The 18856-nt window shown below is 39.6% G+C and overlaps 2 protein-coding genes across 7 annotated transcripts in view; one reads left to right on the top strand and one right to left on the bottom strand.

The window, feature by feature from the left end:
• LOC126858056 (nephrin-like) overlaps positions 1–18856 on the bottom strand; it is a 344534-nt gene that overhangs the window by 197935 nt on the left and 127743 nt on the right. The window lies entirely within an intron of this gene.
• LOC126858062 (glucose dehydrogenase [FAD, quinone]-like) overlaps positions 9387–18856 on the top strand; it is a 36146-nt gene continuing 26676 nt past the window's right edge. The window contains exon 1 of one of the 2 annotated variants that reach the window (XM_050608073.1): positions 9387–9535. In XM_050608073.1, the coding sequence (XP_050464030.1) occupies positions 9474–9535 (62 nt within the window). In that variant the 5' untranslated portion in view covers positions 9387–9473. Of the gene's footprint in view, positions 9536–16540; positions 16718–18856 lie in introns of those variants that run through there. The other variant, XM_050608074.1, reaches the window with a different exon arrangement.

Below are 18856 nucleotides of genomic sequence, written 5' to 3'. Positions count from 1 at the left end.
TGCGAAGCACGGTATCAAAAACGCGGCGAAACGCAGTCACCGAATTTATCTGACAATCTGGCTTCCGAATGAATGTAATTGTTTGATCGTCGTCTAGTTGATAGATATGTATGTACGATGTCCGACGGCGGGGCATATTGGTATTTGCTTGTCGCACGCGTCAATACCGTCACTTAACTAGCAAATATCCGACCTGAAGCGAGGTAGATAGGCGGCCAAACTCCCGGACCGGTGGCACAACCACCTACAAATCCTGTGCTTGATAATGTCACCTATTGTGACTGTTCTGGCGCAGATTGCGCGCAGCAAACATCCGAGATTCGGTTACAATGAATTTTAATGCCGCTCAAGTTGTTAAAGCAATTGATGAGAGACACATTGAGAAAAATATTATACATATTCTCTATTATGCATATTGTTAAAGTAAACAATACAATTAACGTAATTCAAATTAACGTGTAAAAACAAATTCTTCTATAGTTATCGCTTTTGAAAATTAAATTAAATTATTTACTAACTTTTAATTCGCTTTAAACGCTTCAAATAAGCGTTTTAATTCGCATAAGAGAAATCTTTTTCCTCTAGTTGAACGATTATTTTTGTTGCCGCAATATACATTGAGACAGATCGATCGCACACTACTTTCTTCGCTAGTTCCGAAGAATTCTCTGGAAAGATTTGGTCCGGGAAAATTGCAGTGGAGTACGAACGATTAAGAGCGGGAATAAATTCCGACAAAAATGAACCCACGTGCTCGCTCCCCGATACAAGTGGCGCACAGAGCGTGGCTTATCGGCCATTCTACGAGCTTAGTCCCTGTTTGTTCTCAGCGGCTTACGCCTTTATTATTTTGTTTTCCCCGGAGAAACACGATCGTCTCTCGGCTCGCATTCAAAGATGCCGGTGCAATTTTATTCCCTATACGCAGCTGCACAGAGAACGAGAGAGAGAGAGAGAGAGAGAGAGAAAGAGGGCACGCGACAAAATAGCCAGTAGTGCAATAACTCTCCGTTCGTTTCAAATATGACGATACCCGCGCACGTTATAGGCTTCATTTCACTTAATTTCTATTTCTATTTTTATTATTATTTTCTTTTTACTGTAATTGCATCTCGTTCCGCGTAATTATGTAGCCTTTTGCGTTTATTCGAAAAAAAATCGTGGCGCCAAGCTAACAATGAACAATCGAAACAACAAACGTTGATCATTTTCAGCGCTCTTTCCGAGAGAACGCTCGATTTATTAGATAGATAGAAAGAGAGAGAGAGAGAAAGAGAAAAGCTCAATATTTTTATCCAATGTCGTAGAGTGGAATACTAATCGAATCACTAAATGTCCTCTCTCTCTCTCTCGCATGGAGGGAACCCACTGATATTTCCGCTTTTTCCCGGCAAAACAACGTCAAATATGAATTCCGCGCACGGATTCAGTGATCGCGCGCGGATTCAGTGAGAACGGCCGAACCGTTAAAAAGTTTTGTTCCGCTATTACGGCCACGCGATAACAGTCGATTCGCGTCAGCGCAACTTGCTGCCCAATGTTGCCTACCGTTTTGATAGAATATATATCTCGTTTTTGCCCGAAAAGGCAAAAGACGCATTTCCTGCCGAAAACAACGCGGCAGTTTCCGCCACCGATTAATCCAAGGGTGATGCTATAACTTTAATTTTGCAACAACCATATCGATGACAACGAGCCCGATGTAATGCGGAATATTGCCGGGATAAATGATACGATGAATGGGACAGCATCTGACAACGAGACAATATTCGGATATTAGTTGTAGAAACGCGATGCTAATTAAAACCACGAATAATTGACCATTTCTCTCTCTCTCTCTCTCTCTTTCTCTCCGGCGCTTTCCGATAATTAATTCCATCGTCAGAGATAACGTCACGATTCGTATTCGGTACAGACGTAACGTACAACGATCGTATAAACGGCCCGTGTTGTTGCGCCGAATATCAAGCCTCGACATATGCATTTTATCCGCGCGTTTGATATTCGTGAAACCGCGCCGTGACGTCCGCATCGCATCGCATTCATGCTCGTTCAATTTTCATGCGTATTGAATCAATTTGAAAGGGAGGCTAGGCATGTATATTCCGGTAAATTATTCTAGGCATTTAACACACAAGCACCGTGTTTGTTTTCTTGCAAGTTGATTTTACGAGGCTCGAGATCGATTCCGGCTACTTGAGACTTTTTTATAATTCTTAATCGGTCAATGTCCCGTTTTATCGTAACATCGTGTAGAAAAATTCGACGTAATCCGTTTGTTAATATATCATCTTAAGCTGCTTGAATCATCTATGCAGATAAAATAATTGAACGCCGTATTATTTGGGGATTATTATTGTTAAAATTTAAAAGAGATTTTTTCGTTAGATATTTCCTCTTTAGATTTCCTCTTTACATGTTTCCTTAAATATAGAAGAATGAAATAAACAAATAAGGAATAACATATGAAATAAACAAATAGGAATGAAATAAATAAACAAATAATGCAAGATAAAATATCCTTATTTTTCAACTTAGATATATGATTTCAATGAATTTCGCCTGGATTTAATAAAATATATTATACATGAGTTTTTTCCTTTTTCAAGTTTCCGTTACAGCAAAACTATCGGAGTAAATGTAATAATGTTTGCGGTCGTGCACTATTCTGTATCTTTCCACGTGATGCGAGTATAATTTCGTAATGTATGTGACGAGAGATTCGTTTTCAAGCAAGAATTTACGACAAAACCATATGAAAAATAATCCCGAACCGATGGTAATCGATCGTATACGCACAGGTTTGTCAGCGATTGTTTATTCACGACGGAATGATAATTGACTCACGATAATTTTTTTGCCACAAACCGTATCTTTCGAGATTTCAAACGAACGTTCGACGCGAAGAAGCGTGGAATATATCAGATTCTCGACAAACATGTTAGTTAACTTCTGGGCGAGAGATATTTCGCGAACGGACGAGATGTAATTAAAGGTAAATAAAATCATCGTCGGGTGGAGATGTACAAGCGGAGGTGGAAAAAAAAAAAACGCGCAGAATTCGCGGTATACAAACTTATATATGCATTTCTACAAGAATTTAGATCGCGTACGATCGCGATGCGCTCTCTCTCTCTCTCTCTCTCTCTCTCTCTCTCGCAAGTTTCAGTGGACTTCCAAATGTAATTTCATCAGCGTAAGTGCTCGTTACTCTACGATGCGGACGTGCGTTGTTTTCCTTCTCCCTTCGCCTCTTCTCTTCTTCGATATATCGCGCCGCATGATGGTGTTCTTGGCACCACGTTAAAAGTATACGCTATCGGATTATTTAATACTGGAAGGGAAGGGGGGACGGGGAGCTTCTTCTCTAAGTCGAGCAAGATATATGGACGCGAATAACGGCAACGCCGGCTCGTACAACCCGTGCGAGAATACGACGCGCTCCTACCTAGGGTTAGCCCTCTATCTCTACCGAGCTATCTACCTACCTACGTACACGAGTCGGTTACAGATAATTGCCCGGGTCGTAGAAGTCGGGCTATTCGGACGAAATTGTTAACTTAATTCCATTCTCTAATTCAATTAACGCCGGCGAGAGCCAGACCGCGCGCGCGGCTCCCCCCTCCCCTCCCTCCTCTCCCCGCCGCGTGATTAAATGGAAAGTACTTTCGCGCGGGATAACGGGCGATCTTTCACGCTTTCCACGTTTCCGGGCGCGGTAACAAAACCGCGGGGCAAGCGGAGTGGAGTGTGTCCTCCTCTTCTACTCCGATGGTCTACCTCGGTAATCTACCTTAGCGCAGCCGGGCATTTATTTCCGGCTCGTCGTCCGTTCTCGCGTCACTTCGGCGTCACCGCGACATTACGACACGCTTGTGTTCGTGACATTTGTTGTCGTCGTCGTCGAGATACTCGGACAGGCACTTTGAAAGTTGTAACGTTGATTATTCAACGCTCCTCGCGCGGCCGAACTTTCCCCCCGAAAGCGCGCGTCTCACTCGAAGGAGAAAAATCCAGTTCAAGATGCATCACATCTTGGATGTATCGAGAAAAGGAAGGATAATTTTTATATCGATAAAAAGAAAGTCGTGCTACTGCAAACTTTATTTTAATTAAAAGTCATTAATTTTCAAATATTAAGATAACTTTTTTTATCGCAGTACAGATCTCAATATTCAGGAAATTTTATTTCACTTGCAAGTTCTTATTCTTATCATCATTAATTAACTCTTAAGATTGTGTTAATGATTAAACTTGATATACTGGATGTAATATAAGAAATCGATATTTTATTATTAAACGTGCTGAAAATATAATGTTACTCATTAACATTTATTCCTGAAAAAATGTGCGTACACATGTCTAGCTTGAATTATAAAATGAATTGTTACTACAATTTGTGCTGAACAAATAATTTAAACATCTTTATAATGAATAAAACGAAATAAAGTTATCTCTGTGTTGAAATAAGACTATATTTGGACGATTTAAAGCAAACGTAATTAATACGAAGAAGAGAAAGATTCCTGCGCAGATCTTCGCAAATAGAATTGTATTTAATTAAAGAGAAATCGAGCTCGTTAAGTGGACGAACTTAGCCAAGAGAAGAGATATCCGAATAAAGCAATTCCAAAGATACCGTATATTATATAAATTTCGAGAAAAACCGTGCATGAAAAGAATAAATAAATCATCAAAATCGCGCGTCGACAATTAAATCTTTTCGCTTTTAACGTGCATTAATATGCAAAATACTTGGATAAAAAATCTTCCCACATTTATTTATATCTTGCATGTATATATATCATCATGTCAGCAATTGCCTTTCTGTTAAAAAAAAAAATTTTGTATTTTTAAAAGTATCTCAAAAAATTTCTAAATAATAATACTATTAATATTAATATACAGCATTAGTAAATTAAATAATAAATCCTAATAATAATATATCAATAATACACTATAAAAATATTCGTATATAAGATAGAATAGCTCGAGTATATATCGACGGCTGTGGGAGAAATTGATAATGTCTTACATTCGACAAAACAATATCGCGGCGTGCAACATTCGCAAAACACAATCGGCGGTACTCTCGCAACCGACCGAGGGGTCTCGCGAGGGGTTGCCGTTATTATTAGAAGGACGGGCTTCGGGTATTCTTCGAGGGATGGAGGGAGGGACGCGGCGCAAAACCCCGGTTCGAACCCATCGGTGCATCGGTTAAGCCGAGAATGATTGCCTCTAATTTCTACCGACGAGGGCCGCAAGAAACTTCCTAATGCTTTCAACATGCTCCCTGCTAGCCGGCGCTATCAGCCAGCGCCCCGGCATCCACCCCCTCCCTCCCCCACTTCTTGCGCCCCCTGATATACGGAAGCGCGCGATCTACGTGACTGCGTTCGACGCGAAGCATCGAGAGAGCGAGACGGGGTCAGTTTCATCCAACTAATTCGCGCGATAAACGAGAATATTGCCGACGTGATCGAGAGACGCGGTAAGAAATCGATCGTTTCTTCGGTGATTTATGACCGATTTCGATTCTGTACCGTGCGACTCCATTGATTATTGAAAAACGTGTTGGGTCTTAAAGCTTTATTGCTATTAAATGAAAATATTTAGATAATAATATAAACAGACATATTTATATCTTAATCGCTAATGATTTCAATTTACTGCGATGGAGTTTTATTACGTAACTTTCCGTTGCTCCAACGCGATGAATTAAATCAACTATTTGACGTTACTAAAAATAAAATTATTATCTCGTATGTAATCAAGTGATTGTATATTATTATTATAATAAGAAGATGGTTGAAGTGATAGAGACTATCCCGACTGAAGCAATGTACATCGTCCTTTCGCTGTTAGATACTGCCATGTGCGCGCAGTGGATTATGCGGAAAATTTAATTATCTTATCAGTTGTACTCATAATTTTAATGAGACTAACCCTTTTGAAATCGTTGATGCAGCTGAGATATAAAATTATACGATATGTTATTACACGGTGCTTCAATTACACTGTAATCAATAAACGCAATTAATTTTGCAGGCTACGTTTTCTCAGAGAAACACTATTATTCCTGTTCCTTTTACCTGTGTTTTTATACACCAGATTGTAAAAATAACTCGAAAATGTGCTTACAATAATATTCAGTTATTCTTTATATTTAATAACAATTCAATTTCAATCGTAATAAAGCGATCGATTATACAATACATCGATGTCGTTTTCTACAAATCCAATAGGCAATCAATTAGCGGAGACTATTACACGTGTATGTCCGCGATGCAATATAATACAATAGATTAGCCGCATTCGGATTGCAAGGAGTGATATTAGTTTATTAATATAACCGCGTTTGACTTGGCCCCGCAGAATGAAACGGCCAGACTCGTCAGATTAATCCCCGTGATAATCAAGAGGTACTCCGGTAAGCTTAATTACGAGGGTCGGCGCACGCAATTACGCGTTCGTTACACGACACACACACACGAAGGCCGGGGCTTTAGCGAATCCGTTTTCAGTTTGTTGGTCCGCCCGCCCGAATAAATATTTCGTCCCTCTGCGGGACGCGAGTTTTCCCTCCTCAATTAACGCAATAGCATTTGAAACTTAAATGCGCGCAAATTCCATGTCCGATGATGTGATCCTTACGGCTATCGAAGTGGCGCGCATGATGCGACATCGTATATGATACTACGTGTGCGTCAGCTCATTTCCAGACACACTTGACGTACCATCGATAGAGTATCAAATTGGTGTCTTCAGCCCGCATAATTCGATTTAGCTTTGATACACTCGCGATATTAGCCGGCAGTTTGCATCAAACACTGTAATTGAAATAGGTACACATCACCTGGCTCTCTCGATCGTCTCGAATCTGGTTTATCTTGTGTTTCGTGTTATAATTGCATCTGCCACCTTATGTGTGCTTATGCGTATACTTTGTATGCGCTGTTTAATATACGTTAAATCAATTCTTTTACAAGCCATCAAACTCGAATTAATGCCATACTCTTCCTCGACCGTTATATCAAATAAATTTCAAGAATCTCGCGAATAATTCACCGAAACAGTTTGAAAGCGAAAAGAAGGCAATTTCGTGAGATTGTCGTACTCGTCCGACCCTCCTCGCTCTCCTCGGTCAGAGTTCATACGCGAGTCTCTCTCCCGAACAAGTTTGTAAGAATCATCGGGGAACGAGCTACGACGAAAGTTTTCGTCAAGGAACGGTGTCGCATCTTAGCATACGTATATTCATACGCGGGCGAAAGAGAACAGGGCGCGAGAGAAGAAAAGGGGGAGGGGGAGGGAGAGGAGTGGTATGTTGGTCCTTGGGTTCTTAGCAGCGACAAACTTTGAACAAGTCGAGCAATCTGGAAATCGAATAGAGTTTCGGGGACTTAGCCAAGTGAAAAATTGCCGGGGCAACTTTCCCGGACCCATTAAGCGGCTCAACAAGTACGATTTCTCTACGGTAACCGTTTTGCGCCTCTGAACGGTCAAATTGCATCGGCGGGAGTAACGGGAAGGAAAATTAGGGCGATCGTTGCGGGGAAAATGCTTGCGCATCGTGCCATCCTTACTCTACGACGGCTCCTTGCGCGCTTCGAGGGACACCGGAAAACGCAAATAATCAGGAATAGATAGGAGCAGCGTGTTTTGCCCTCGCTGAAGCATCGCCCATCGTGTTTCCGAGTAAATTTATGCGAGCCTCGCATAAATGTCCGGACCGGTCGCGACAACATCATTACTTTTGTGATTCAAAAGTAATTCCACCTATCTAGCGATTCCTCGACACGAATAAACGCTACAGACGAATTCACGATGGTTTAAGTTAAGGATATTAAAAATCGATTTCTCGCCTGTCTATATTCGTAGAAAGAGAGAGAGAGGGAGAACAGATAAAATTGTGTAATAGAAATGTTCAAGTAAAATTTAAATTTTCTGAAAAACCGATGAAATTATAATTGCGCCGCGGCAGAAATAATCCGTCTAATCTTGTGCCCTTTGCCATTTTGCTTTCTCTCTCTTACCTCCTTCTCTCTCTCTCTCTCTCTCTCTCTCTCTCTCTCTCTTCCTCTACTGCACTCCAGCATTTAAATTTTCCACTGGTGAAGTTCCGGTTTAACGAGTACCTTTCGGATCCTTCATTAACGTATCTCACTTTCCATTCCGTAAATGTTTTCACCGCCCTAACGGGTATTAACAGTCTCGACTAGGGAGGGAAAAGGGGGAGTTTCGCAATAAACATGCACCAGAGTGGCGCATGAGGTGCGGGCAAAGGGGGTTGTAAATTCTCGACAGTTTTAAAGGCAAATGCGGCGGCTAAGAGGAGACGTAGTCGGGTAAGCACAAAGTGCATATCTCTACTCGCTTCGGTCATCAACGCGGCAGAGCCGTGCTGGCGAAAGGGAGCGGAAACGACGTACTTTGAGACCCATCGCAGTTCGAAGTTCTCTCTCTCTCTCTCTCTGTTCGTTACAACGCCGTACGGAAGGCCGTTCCCCGGCTTTATGGAAAGAGTACTAAAGGTTAGAGTTAGGTCAGGTCTCTCGGATAAGTAGGAATGGTCCCGAACTCGTCAGCCGTAAAGCTCCCGAATCTCACACAAGTATCACTCGATTAAAAATCCATATCGCCCAAAACTTTCTTCCTCAACATGTCCCCAAAACGATATTTTTAGTCGCATATAATTTTTCTTTTTTTTTTTTTTAACTCTGATCCAGATTTTAAAGAGAAAAAATAACGAAATGTAAATAATTAAATAACGATGTCAAGAGACACGGAGCGAAAATTATTATTATTACATGCACTACGTATGTTTGAAATCGTTCCCCCTTCCACTCGATCTTCATTTCATCGCGCCATAATTGAGAGTCGCGTTATAATCGCAAATACGCGTCATTGATAAAATTTAATTGATCGCTCTCCGGCGACGTCAGAGTTCGCTGCTCGTGTCAATATATATTTTAATTAACATCGACCTCTTTAATTGAACGTGTGTCACTCATCGAAAATCTGCGCTGTTCAGATGCTACGCCCCTCTCGTCCTCGCGCTGCCGGCCAACGGGATGCGCGCGAAAGATCGACAATTATTTCCGGCCGGGGGGGAGGAGGCCACTGGCGAATGCGATTGGCATCATTGGTATTGCGAGAGGAAACCGTAGGGGAGAAACGCCAACGGTCAAAGTGGGGATAAGGGAGGCCCTCGCAAATTTGAATTCGAATCTAGGAGCCAAAGAGCCCGAGACGAGTGAAGTGCTCGGTACATTCCACCTCTCGAGCATGGATAGAGCGGCGGATAGAGGTAGTGGACGGGAGTTGGAAGGAGGGGAGTAGGACTAGTCGGCAAATCCACTTCGACGGTAATTGCATGTTCAGAGTTATCGCGAATCTACTACCGCCACGCGATAGAGGATCGTCCGGTTTCGACACGCGTTTTGCCTATTGATCGATCGACCGGTGGGATGACGCGCAGTCGGTGCTTTCTTGCGAGCGAGAGAGAGAGAGAGAGAGAACGGGATAATCCGTGAGTAATTAGCAAAATTACAGAGAACCGATTACTCGAGATCGTTGTTGGACGAAATTAAAATATAAAGTCGTCTCAGAGAGATAGAGAACATTTTAAAATAGGATTTTGAAGCAAAAGATTTATATTCGCGAAATTTCTTATAACTGAACCATCAAATCATCATTACCGGAAAATTATTGTAAACTATAAAAAAATAAAAAAGATCTCCATTTGATAGAAGTCTAGAGAACAATCTGAAAAATTGCCAGAACAGCTCTTTTATTTTTCTTTTTATCGTTTTGATATTTATTGAAATTCTTCATGGAGCTGTTTTAATTATTTACTATGCTTTCTTAACAATGTTAATATTAAACAGCTGTTTTCCGCGATTCGCGCGTTTTTGGACACTCCCAAGAACAAATCCTTGAAATTTTTGTCGCGAATTGTTACCGCGATTGGGCGACAACCCATTGTGTTATCGAGACGACACGATCTTGCTAAAGAGAGACAGCAGTTGAAAGACTTTTTTTACTACGCGATCTTCGTCTCCGGAAAGCTTCGGCCGGATCTGTGTAAGTCCAGGAGTACGACGGACGGCGCATCGTTGATCCTGGAAATCCACGCCCGGGAAAGAGATCCTACCCCGGAGAGCCCATAACTTTTACCCTCCAATTGCTCTTTCGTACTTTTCAGATCCGAAGCGCGATACCTCGCGCCTCTCGCGCTCGTTAACCCACATCAGCGGGATGTGTAGAGAGCGCGTAATTTCTCCTCTTTCGTCATTAAAGGAGCTTTAAATCGCAACGAGCACCCGCGAGCCGCGTTTCGAGTTTCGCGATTAGGTTTAATCGCCTCCTAATCGAAACCCGTGCGGTAACCGGCCAAACCGGCCAAACTTCCATTCGATCATTGCGGCTCCGATAGGTTAATAGGTAACTTCAACTGTTTCTGCTTACGATCACGTTAATTATTATATAGATCACCATTTTAAACAATAGAAAAAAAAAGGTGTTCAAATCGAGCTTCTATTTCCTACATTCGGAAATTGTAATCAATGTTATTTATTATCAATTAAATTAAAGTATAATTAATCTATCTTATTTTATTTCGCGTATATAATAACTTTATTTATATTATTAAATATATTATTAAATATATTATTAAATATATTAAAATTATATTATTAAATATATTTAATAAAAATTTTTTAAATGCTTTATATAGGAAACATGGCACATAACTGGAGCAAAACAGTTCCATTAAAGCAACATCTTTCAGCTCACAACAATAGCCTCAAAGGATAGAGAGCAGACGTTGAAGCGTGTAACCGTTGCATATACGGGAGTGTAGGATCCGTATTTTTATCGGCCTCCTAAGAACTAAGGGACAATCCGGAGAGTCCCGAAGTAGTCCAAATATTACGGATGAAAACATCGGAGGACGAGGCTCGTCGTCGGTGCGCGCTCTCGGTTCTTAAACCCGGGATCGAAGTCACTAAGCTCGACAAGGACCGCAAAGATAATATTGTTTCTGGAAAGTCCCCGGTTATGTTGTTTCGCTTAACCCTCAAGCTGTTTCGATATACGTCACACGCGCGCGTACACATTCTTCTTGATTTTTCGCGAAATCGCTGGAGGTTGTGTTTCTCCGTTAATGGAGAATACCTGTTTTCGATTTTTTTTTTTTTTTTTATCGCATCTAGTTGATCGCCACGTCACGCGTTTACGAGCTTCGCGGCCTCTTAATGACAGGGGATGGATCAATTTATTAAATAAACACAAGCGTTATTAAATTTTTTTTTCTCCTCATTCCCATAGAGATATTTCCCATAAGAGTCGAGGGAAAACGAAAAGCATTACTTTACCGATAATCTATTATTATTTTATTTAATCTAAGAAATATATATGTAGTCAAAAAAGGAGAAAATATAATTCTACTTTATTGTATTTTTCTGAGTACGTAATACCATATTATAAGATTCATTTTTTAATCAAGAACCTATTATAAGAAGATGCTTAAAAAGAATTATAACACAGTTATAATTGATTCAAAATTGGTAGGAAAAGAATTGGAGAAAAGCAAAGTCCGTCCTGCACACGAGAAAGTTATGTATACATGCACATTACTTGTAACAAATAATCGAATTTGTGTTAAATTCGCGTGATTCGCCGACGATACTTGAGAACGTTGAACTTAACGAGGCTGCCGCGAAGAAAAGTCCAACACGTTATCGATCATAAATATTGTATGCACATATATATCGTTGCGTGCGGCGAGAGCGCAAAGAAGATAGGAACCAAGATAGATGGCGGATATAAAACAAGATTTAATAAGCTGTAAACCGATTTATACTTTTGCGCCGGTACCAGCGTGGCGAAGTCCAGTCGGCGAAATAATCATGCGGCCCTTAAATATTTTAGAATAGCTTCCGAGCACTTGAGCGGCGTGCATGCCGTGTGCATCATTTATATACGGCATGCTTGGGACGTTTATATAATCTTTGTGGAGCTTACGGTGCGAGGAGTACCGTAATACGCCTGTTCCTGCATGGAAAAATTTATGGGATTTAATTGGCATTTATTCAGTTTTCTTAGAGGAATCATGAATTCTGGTTGGGGAATTTATAAAGATTCAGAGAGCAAAAGTGTAATGTTTTAGAGACGCATTTCTAAGTGGAAAAATCCTATTTGCTTTTTCTTCTAATGCTTTCTTAATATTCTTTTTTGATTTTTCATTCAATATTACAGTTAATCACATGTTAACAATAATTAATATTGGTCGTTATTTAGCGTTTGTTGAGGCTCTGGATTAATCAAATAGAATCAAGAATCAGTTAAATATTCTGATTCCTCTATAGAGATGAAATTACATTCTAAGATGATGAACATGTGGATATCAACATGTGCTTTATCTTATTTATTAACAGCGCTTTATAGATTTTACGTCTAGTTTGAGGCGGAAATTTAAATGCAAAAATGTCGATAATCAACATAGCGGTAAACAAAGAAAATCATATATACACTTTATCGGATTTAAATCTACGAGTGCGAAGCCTTTTCGTTCTGTCAAAGTGCACACGAGGAATTAATGAATGTTCCTCAGAATATTATGTACATATTTAATGCACACGCGCCAGTAGAATTACACTGGAGAATACGAGAGAAACAGCTTTTTGATGCGCGAAGAATGGACTTGTAAGACGCGCGTCCTATAAATCTTCGCGCATCTTCCGATTTTGCGGAGACATGGCCGCAACGATGGCCGCAACGGTGTCGTCCGAGAGCTTTTCCGCGTTCCCTCGGGCAACGCGGTATTATTGGATCGGCGCTTGTCCGTGATTATTTCGCGATTCCATCTCTATCTCTATTTCTCTCTCGTTCTCTTTTAGTTTTCTCTGTCGGGCAAAGAATTGCAAGGCGCCTCAATAACGCGCAGCGTTAAATACGCGGAATATTTTATCCGCGTATTGATATCGTGTACAAACGCATAGTTTGATAGACATCTGTCCAGCTTCATGTAGCTATCAATTCGACGATGATAGTCTTCTTTAAAAAATCAATGAGACGAAAGAAAAAAACAGCCAAGAGATATAATTAAACATTATTATAGTTGCGGAGTAATTTTCTTACTTCTTTTATAACTTGTACAAGTAGCTGCATAACATGTTGATGAAATTTATTATCAGTTACGCGATATCGCATTACATATGTGTATACATGACAATTGTTTATTATGAGAAAGAAGAATATTTCTTGATTTTAACATACACTTTTCTTCTCGGTAATATCGCGAGATCAGATACTCTTTTTATCCACTATCTTACCGCGGCACGCGCTAATATAATCCAATACTTGGCGCCGACTTTCCGCCAGAGTTCTTAATTGCGAATGGAGCTAATGAAGACGGCGGGGAAGCGTTAATCGGTGCCACTTTATATATACATAGTATATCGTGCTTTATCTTAATACAAACTTTCTAAGCACGGCTGAGGAGATCGATTTAAAGTAGTCGTATTACTTTGCTCGAAACGCGATTAAAAATATCATTTATCTCGACGATATGTATTCTAAAAGATTAAATTAAAAAGAATTTATTTATATATATATATATATATATATATATCGTGATTTCAGGAGAGCAACATAAAAAAAAAAAAATTATGCGATCAAAAATAAGTTGCTTGATAAATTATCCTTCAAATAGAAAAACTTTTCCGCGATTTTTGTTTTCGGCAAAACAGCTTTAGATCTTTTTTTTCAGTAGTTGAAGGATAGTTAGCAATACGGTTCTTTCACAGAACTTATTTACCTTCGGTTTTAACGGACAGTCAAGACGTTATTAGGGAATCCGTGGCTTCTTCGTTGACGACTTACGGCAATATTCCTTCGTCGCGAGCGCAAGTTAACTCGGCAGTTAGCATAGACTACCCGCTAAAAAGTTCTAGAGCTCGGACGGAGTTGATGAAGGAGGCGGGGGGAAACGTTGGTCGAAGCTACCTACGCGACAGTTTGCTTATTTAAGCTTAGCTTAAGCAAAGCTGCCGAGTTACCGCGGAATGAGCGAAGGAGGAAACCGAGGGAAAGAGAGAGAAAGAGGGATCTAGTTTGATGACCTATCTCGTAGTATGCGAATTGAAAGATCGAGCTTACGATTTGCCGATAAACTTACACAGTCACGTATATACGCAGCTTGCATCAAAATTTTCCCCAAAGCTGAACTGAAGAATTGTGTGCGTAATTTTTTAGTCAAGAATGTTTGAAGAGCTTACAAAATCAATCTGTATATCCTCTATATCGCGCGTAATTGTTTTTTTATCACAAAAAATAAATTAGAAACAAATCACTTTTTTATCAAACAAATATATTCTTACCAAAACTATACAGATTTTGATGGAGACACTCGTTTCAGTCGCAAGTTTAACTATTATTTAAAATACTAGGTAAAGATCCGCGAGATGAAAAGCTACGCGATCGAATTTCCGTTGTCGACGCGGAAACGGTCGAGTATTGACGTCATTTCCGGCGGCATTCTTCGCGACGACTCCAGCCGCGACAGTCGCGGCGGACAAAGACACGGAGGGAGAGCAAAGAGGAGAGAGAGAGAGAGAGTTTCCGCGATCTTGGAAAATTCTCCCCTTTTTATTGGCTTACTTCGTGCTTTGCGCTTTCAGCGTCGACCGGTAATCTCCCCCGGTGAATTTTCAGAGAAGCCGCTGCAAAAGGGCACGTACGTAGAGCGAGGACGGTGTCGGTTTCCGCAGCGCAGCTCCTCCGGCTACCTATACCTTCTACCATCAGCTTCCCTTCGTAAGCCTTTGACGCCGTGTATATTTCCGCGTCGGCATCGGTTGCGCGTTCTCGTAGCGTCGCTATTTCTTCCCTAACGTAAGATGGGATTTGCCGTATTCAAGCGATGGAAAGTAGGCGCTCTCTTTTCACATTTTTTTTCTCTTTCGTTCAACCAAGAAAATCACCGATCTTTTCATCCCTCACCGATATGCGCCTCGCATGTAGATAAACATGCGCCTGTCTCCCCTGCAGATCTCTCTCTCTCTCTCTCTCTCTCTCTCTTATGTCGTCAACGAAAAATCTATAAAATTAATAAACGGCGGGCACACATCGCACAGCAGGTTAGTAATTAATGTCGGACGTTAACGACTATAATCGCTACCCCATTAAATATTTAAAATCACAACGGTGCGAAATGTGTAAAGCAAGCCGCAGTAAATACGGGGGGAAAATTATCTCGCAACTTTCCATGGGAGAAGAATTTGATGGATAATGCCGTCGCTCACCGTCACGCACCTATATTAACCAATAAACGGTTTCGCCGAATTTAATGATCGAATATCAGACGGGATCCCCCTTGCGCGCGACACGTTTTTTTATACGTCACCGCCATTTTTCCTGACCGGGCGCTAAAGGCGAGCGATGTGTATGAAACCGATGGATATTAGCAATCGTGTGTGCCGAGTAACGTGTCCCGAGTAAAAAAAAGAAAAGAAAGAAGTGAATGTAAAAAAAAAAAAAAAAACGCGAAAGGGCTATTCGTACAGACTGTCCCGTAACAACGGGCTTGCCTTAACGCTCATAACGTGCAGGTTGCATGGAGAACCGACTGGAAAATACGAGCTAGGCATGATGCCTGCCCTATAGCCTATAAAAGAACTCTGATTCGAAATCTGCTTCATTCAAGAGAGAACCGAATAAAGGACGCATAAATATAATATCAATATTGGATATTCGTATTTTCATATGTTTTGCTTGTACCCATCCAAACAAATATTTTATGAATAACATATTTGTGCGTGTATAAAATTAATTTTATATTATATGTATATTTTATTAATATTTTTTATTATTATTAATATATTATTAATATATTTGTGTGAAAAAGGAATATTTTGCAAATAATTTGTGTATATATATGTATGTGTGTGTGTGTATTTTATATATTTGTACATTGTATAGAGAGAAAAAAGTCGAGTTGATCTCAAAATTTCCGAAACAAAACTCATGCCATATCTAATCAGACTCACACGAAAATATTTAATTTTTATATACATTTCATATATACTTTTCTCGTTCACTATATTTTTATAAATTTTAAATAAATCCACATGTAAATTTAAATAGGTCACTTTGTATGAATCATACAATTTGTGTAAATGAGATACTTGACGAATAATTTATGAAATTTTATCTTGTAATTTTTCAGACACGACTGATAAGATAGTGATTCATTAAGTGACGTGTGTGTTTAAGCAAGAAAGTATGATAAAGCCTATACCTAGAGACCTACCGAAATGTAGAGAAAACTTGGAATGATAAAGCAATATTTGTGCGCAATTGGCAGTAATAATCGAACGCTACAACGAGCGTGCTTATATAACACATCTGTCGAATATGTCTGCGGCATCGAGGCGACAAGGCCGATAATTACGCGTAATTATTAACTCCTAGCTAACGAATCGTTTTAATTTTAGTTTACGTTCCACGACCACTATATTTACAATCGTTAACAAATAAAATCGAGCCGTATGTACTTCGATCGTAACGAGAAAGACATATTCTTGCGGTATTCTCTGTGGTGTTAAACTACCGTGAAATCGCGTGGATAATTAATTGCTTAACAAGTGTATTCAACAGACAAAGAGACCAGAAGAGTAAGCATGATCGATAATCGTTTCGTGAGCAGAAGGTACTTTGTTTTTTTGAATATTCTTGTAACAGGAAATTGTATCTTGAAGTTAATGAGAAACGGCATATACGCAAGAAAATATATGTGATGACAGTAAATGATTTAGAACGCGGTAGCGTGTGTGTTTCACGCTAATTGACACATACAATATACGTTCGCTATTATATATTTATCAGCGAATAATCACGCCGTATCACAATGAGTGATGAGTTAATGAAGAGCGATCGAATCCGGAAATACGTACGTGCGCCTATTACAAGGTCACATGGAAAGGCTTTTTTACTGTTATCGCAGTTCTGTCTATAAATTTCGCTACATCATAATTAACGAAATCACCTTTGCAAATCAATCAATTCAAGTCAAGTTCTGATAACAGCGACCATTGAATATTTAAAAGACACGAAATAAATCGTTTTCACATTTTAATTATTGTTATTTGTAAGAAAAGCTCTTGGCCTCTCTGACGCTCTTTCTCTCGATAAATTAATAATATAAGAGATTAGTAATTAACTAATCATGCGATTCTATTATTCTTTTATCAAAGTAAATCAATATCAATAATTAGTCAGTTGATCAATTGATTTCTATCAGCATTTCTTATCCACGTTATTTCGTTAAATAGTGCAGAAATTAGATGCACTTTTCACGCCGAATGATTATTATTGAATTAAAGCAAATAATCTTTCCGCAAATGATGGCAATATCTTGCGTGTTCTATTTCTGGCACGTCTTGCAATGAGCTATCGTGCACGATTATGGGCACTCCATTTAGGGAAATCACGCGGGGGATCCTCTTGTAAGTTGAACGCCTTTATCCTGTGAATATGATGCTCTAAGCCTATGCGGAATCTATGTAATTATTAAGTTCTCTACTCACAGATTCAATCCGATTACTTCATCCTGGATTAATGAATCTGCATAGAAGACGAGCGCTTACCGTAAGGCATCCGCTGTGCATCATTTAAACGATATCGCTCGCGTAAAATATTCTTCATCTAATTAATTGGATTTGTGCTTAGAAGATACTCGCATCTTAATTACAAATTAAAAATTCAATTCTTATCCGTAAAGATATCACATTCACCGACACTGCATTATATTGGATGAAACAAGTGTTTGACGCACTTTGCCCAACTTTTAAGTATTTCATTTAAACCTTTCGGTACGGAGGGGCTGGCCGCGGTTATACATTCGTGGGACGAGGAAGTTTTCCACGAGAGGGGTTGCACTCTACGGCGGCGTAAGCCGCGAAAACGTGTTTTGCAGCATTCATAGAAATTTCGTGCGTGATTGACACTAAACTTTTCATTCGGGCCGCGACAGGCATCGGTGACTGATGCGGCATTTAACGTCTTTAAAAACATTTCTAAAATGTTTATACTGCTTTGTCGTAACCTACACATATCCTCAGCCAAAATCAGATTTCGACGGAATCTTATCTCGCGGATAAGAAGGAAAGACAGACAAAACAGGCATAGCGCTTAACGTTTTAAAATCATCTATTTCTTCATAATACATTAATTAAAGAGAATGGAGTTGATATAAATAATATGTTTCAGTATTACAAAATTAAAATAAATAACAAAACTAAGGGTATAATATAATAAATTACAAAGCTAATAGTGCAACTTGGTGTGATAGATTTCGAAACAAGGAGAAACGCACAAGCCCACATTGCATTGTTCACACTGATACATCGATTCACGTCTCACACCACCAGCCGCACATACAACGCATCTTCGTTTTCGATTTTTCTTCTCCGACTGGTATATTGAAGGAAAATGTCTCCCTGTGAGCCTTGTAGGATAATTATTCCCTGACCTGCTGCATCGATGATGTTCATGATTTTTGTGATATTCGTGTAAAATTTCTTTGATCAGCTGAAGCTGAAATTTCGCCATTGATATTTGTATTTTTGTGGTGTCCTTATATAGACAGAATGCGTTCCAGACGCAAATATCAATCAAGTGGAAAAAGTATTTCCGATACCATTTTAAACTTTTGCGAGTTGCATCGATAGTACTTATCACCATATCTGATTTGTCGATTATGCCCATTGAAGAATTATAATCTATTACGCATTTTGGCCTTAGAATAAATTCATTTTTTCTTGACTTTTTGGTACTTCTGCAAACTCTT

This window comes from Cataglyphis hispanica, chromosome 24 (assembly GCF_021464435.1).
Source record: "Cataglyphis hispanica isolate Lineage 1 chromosome 24, ULB_Chis1_1.0, whole genome shotgun sequence".
Taxonomy (NCBI): domain Eukaryota; kingdom Metazoa; phylum Arthropoda; class Insecta; order Hymenoptera; family Formicidae; genus Cataglyphis; species Cataglyphis hispanica.
The sequence above is the reverse complement of the archived record's forward strand: the minus strand, read 5'-3'. Positions and strand labels throughout refer to the sequence as shown.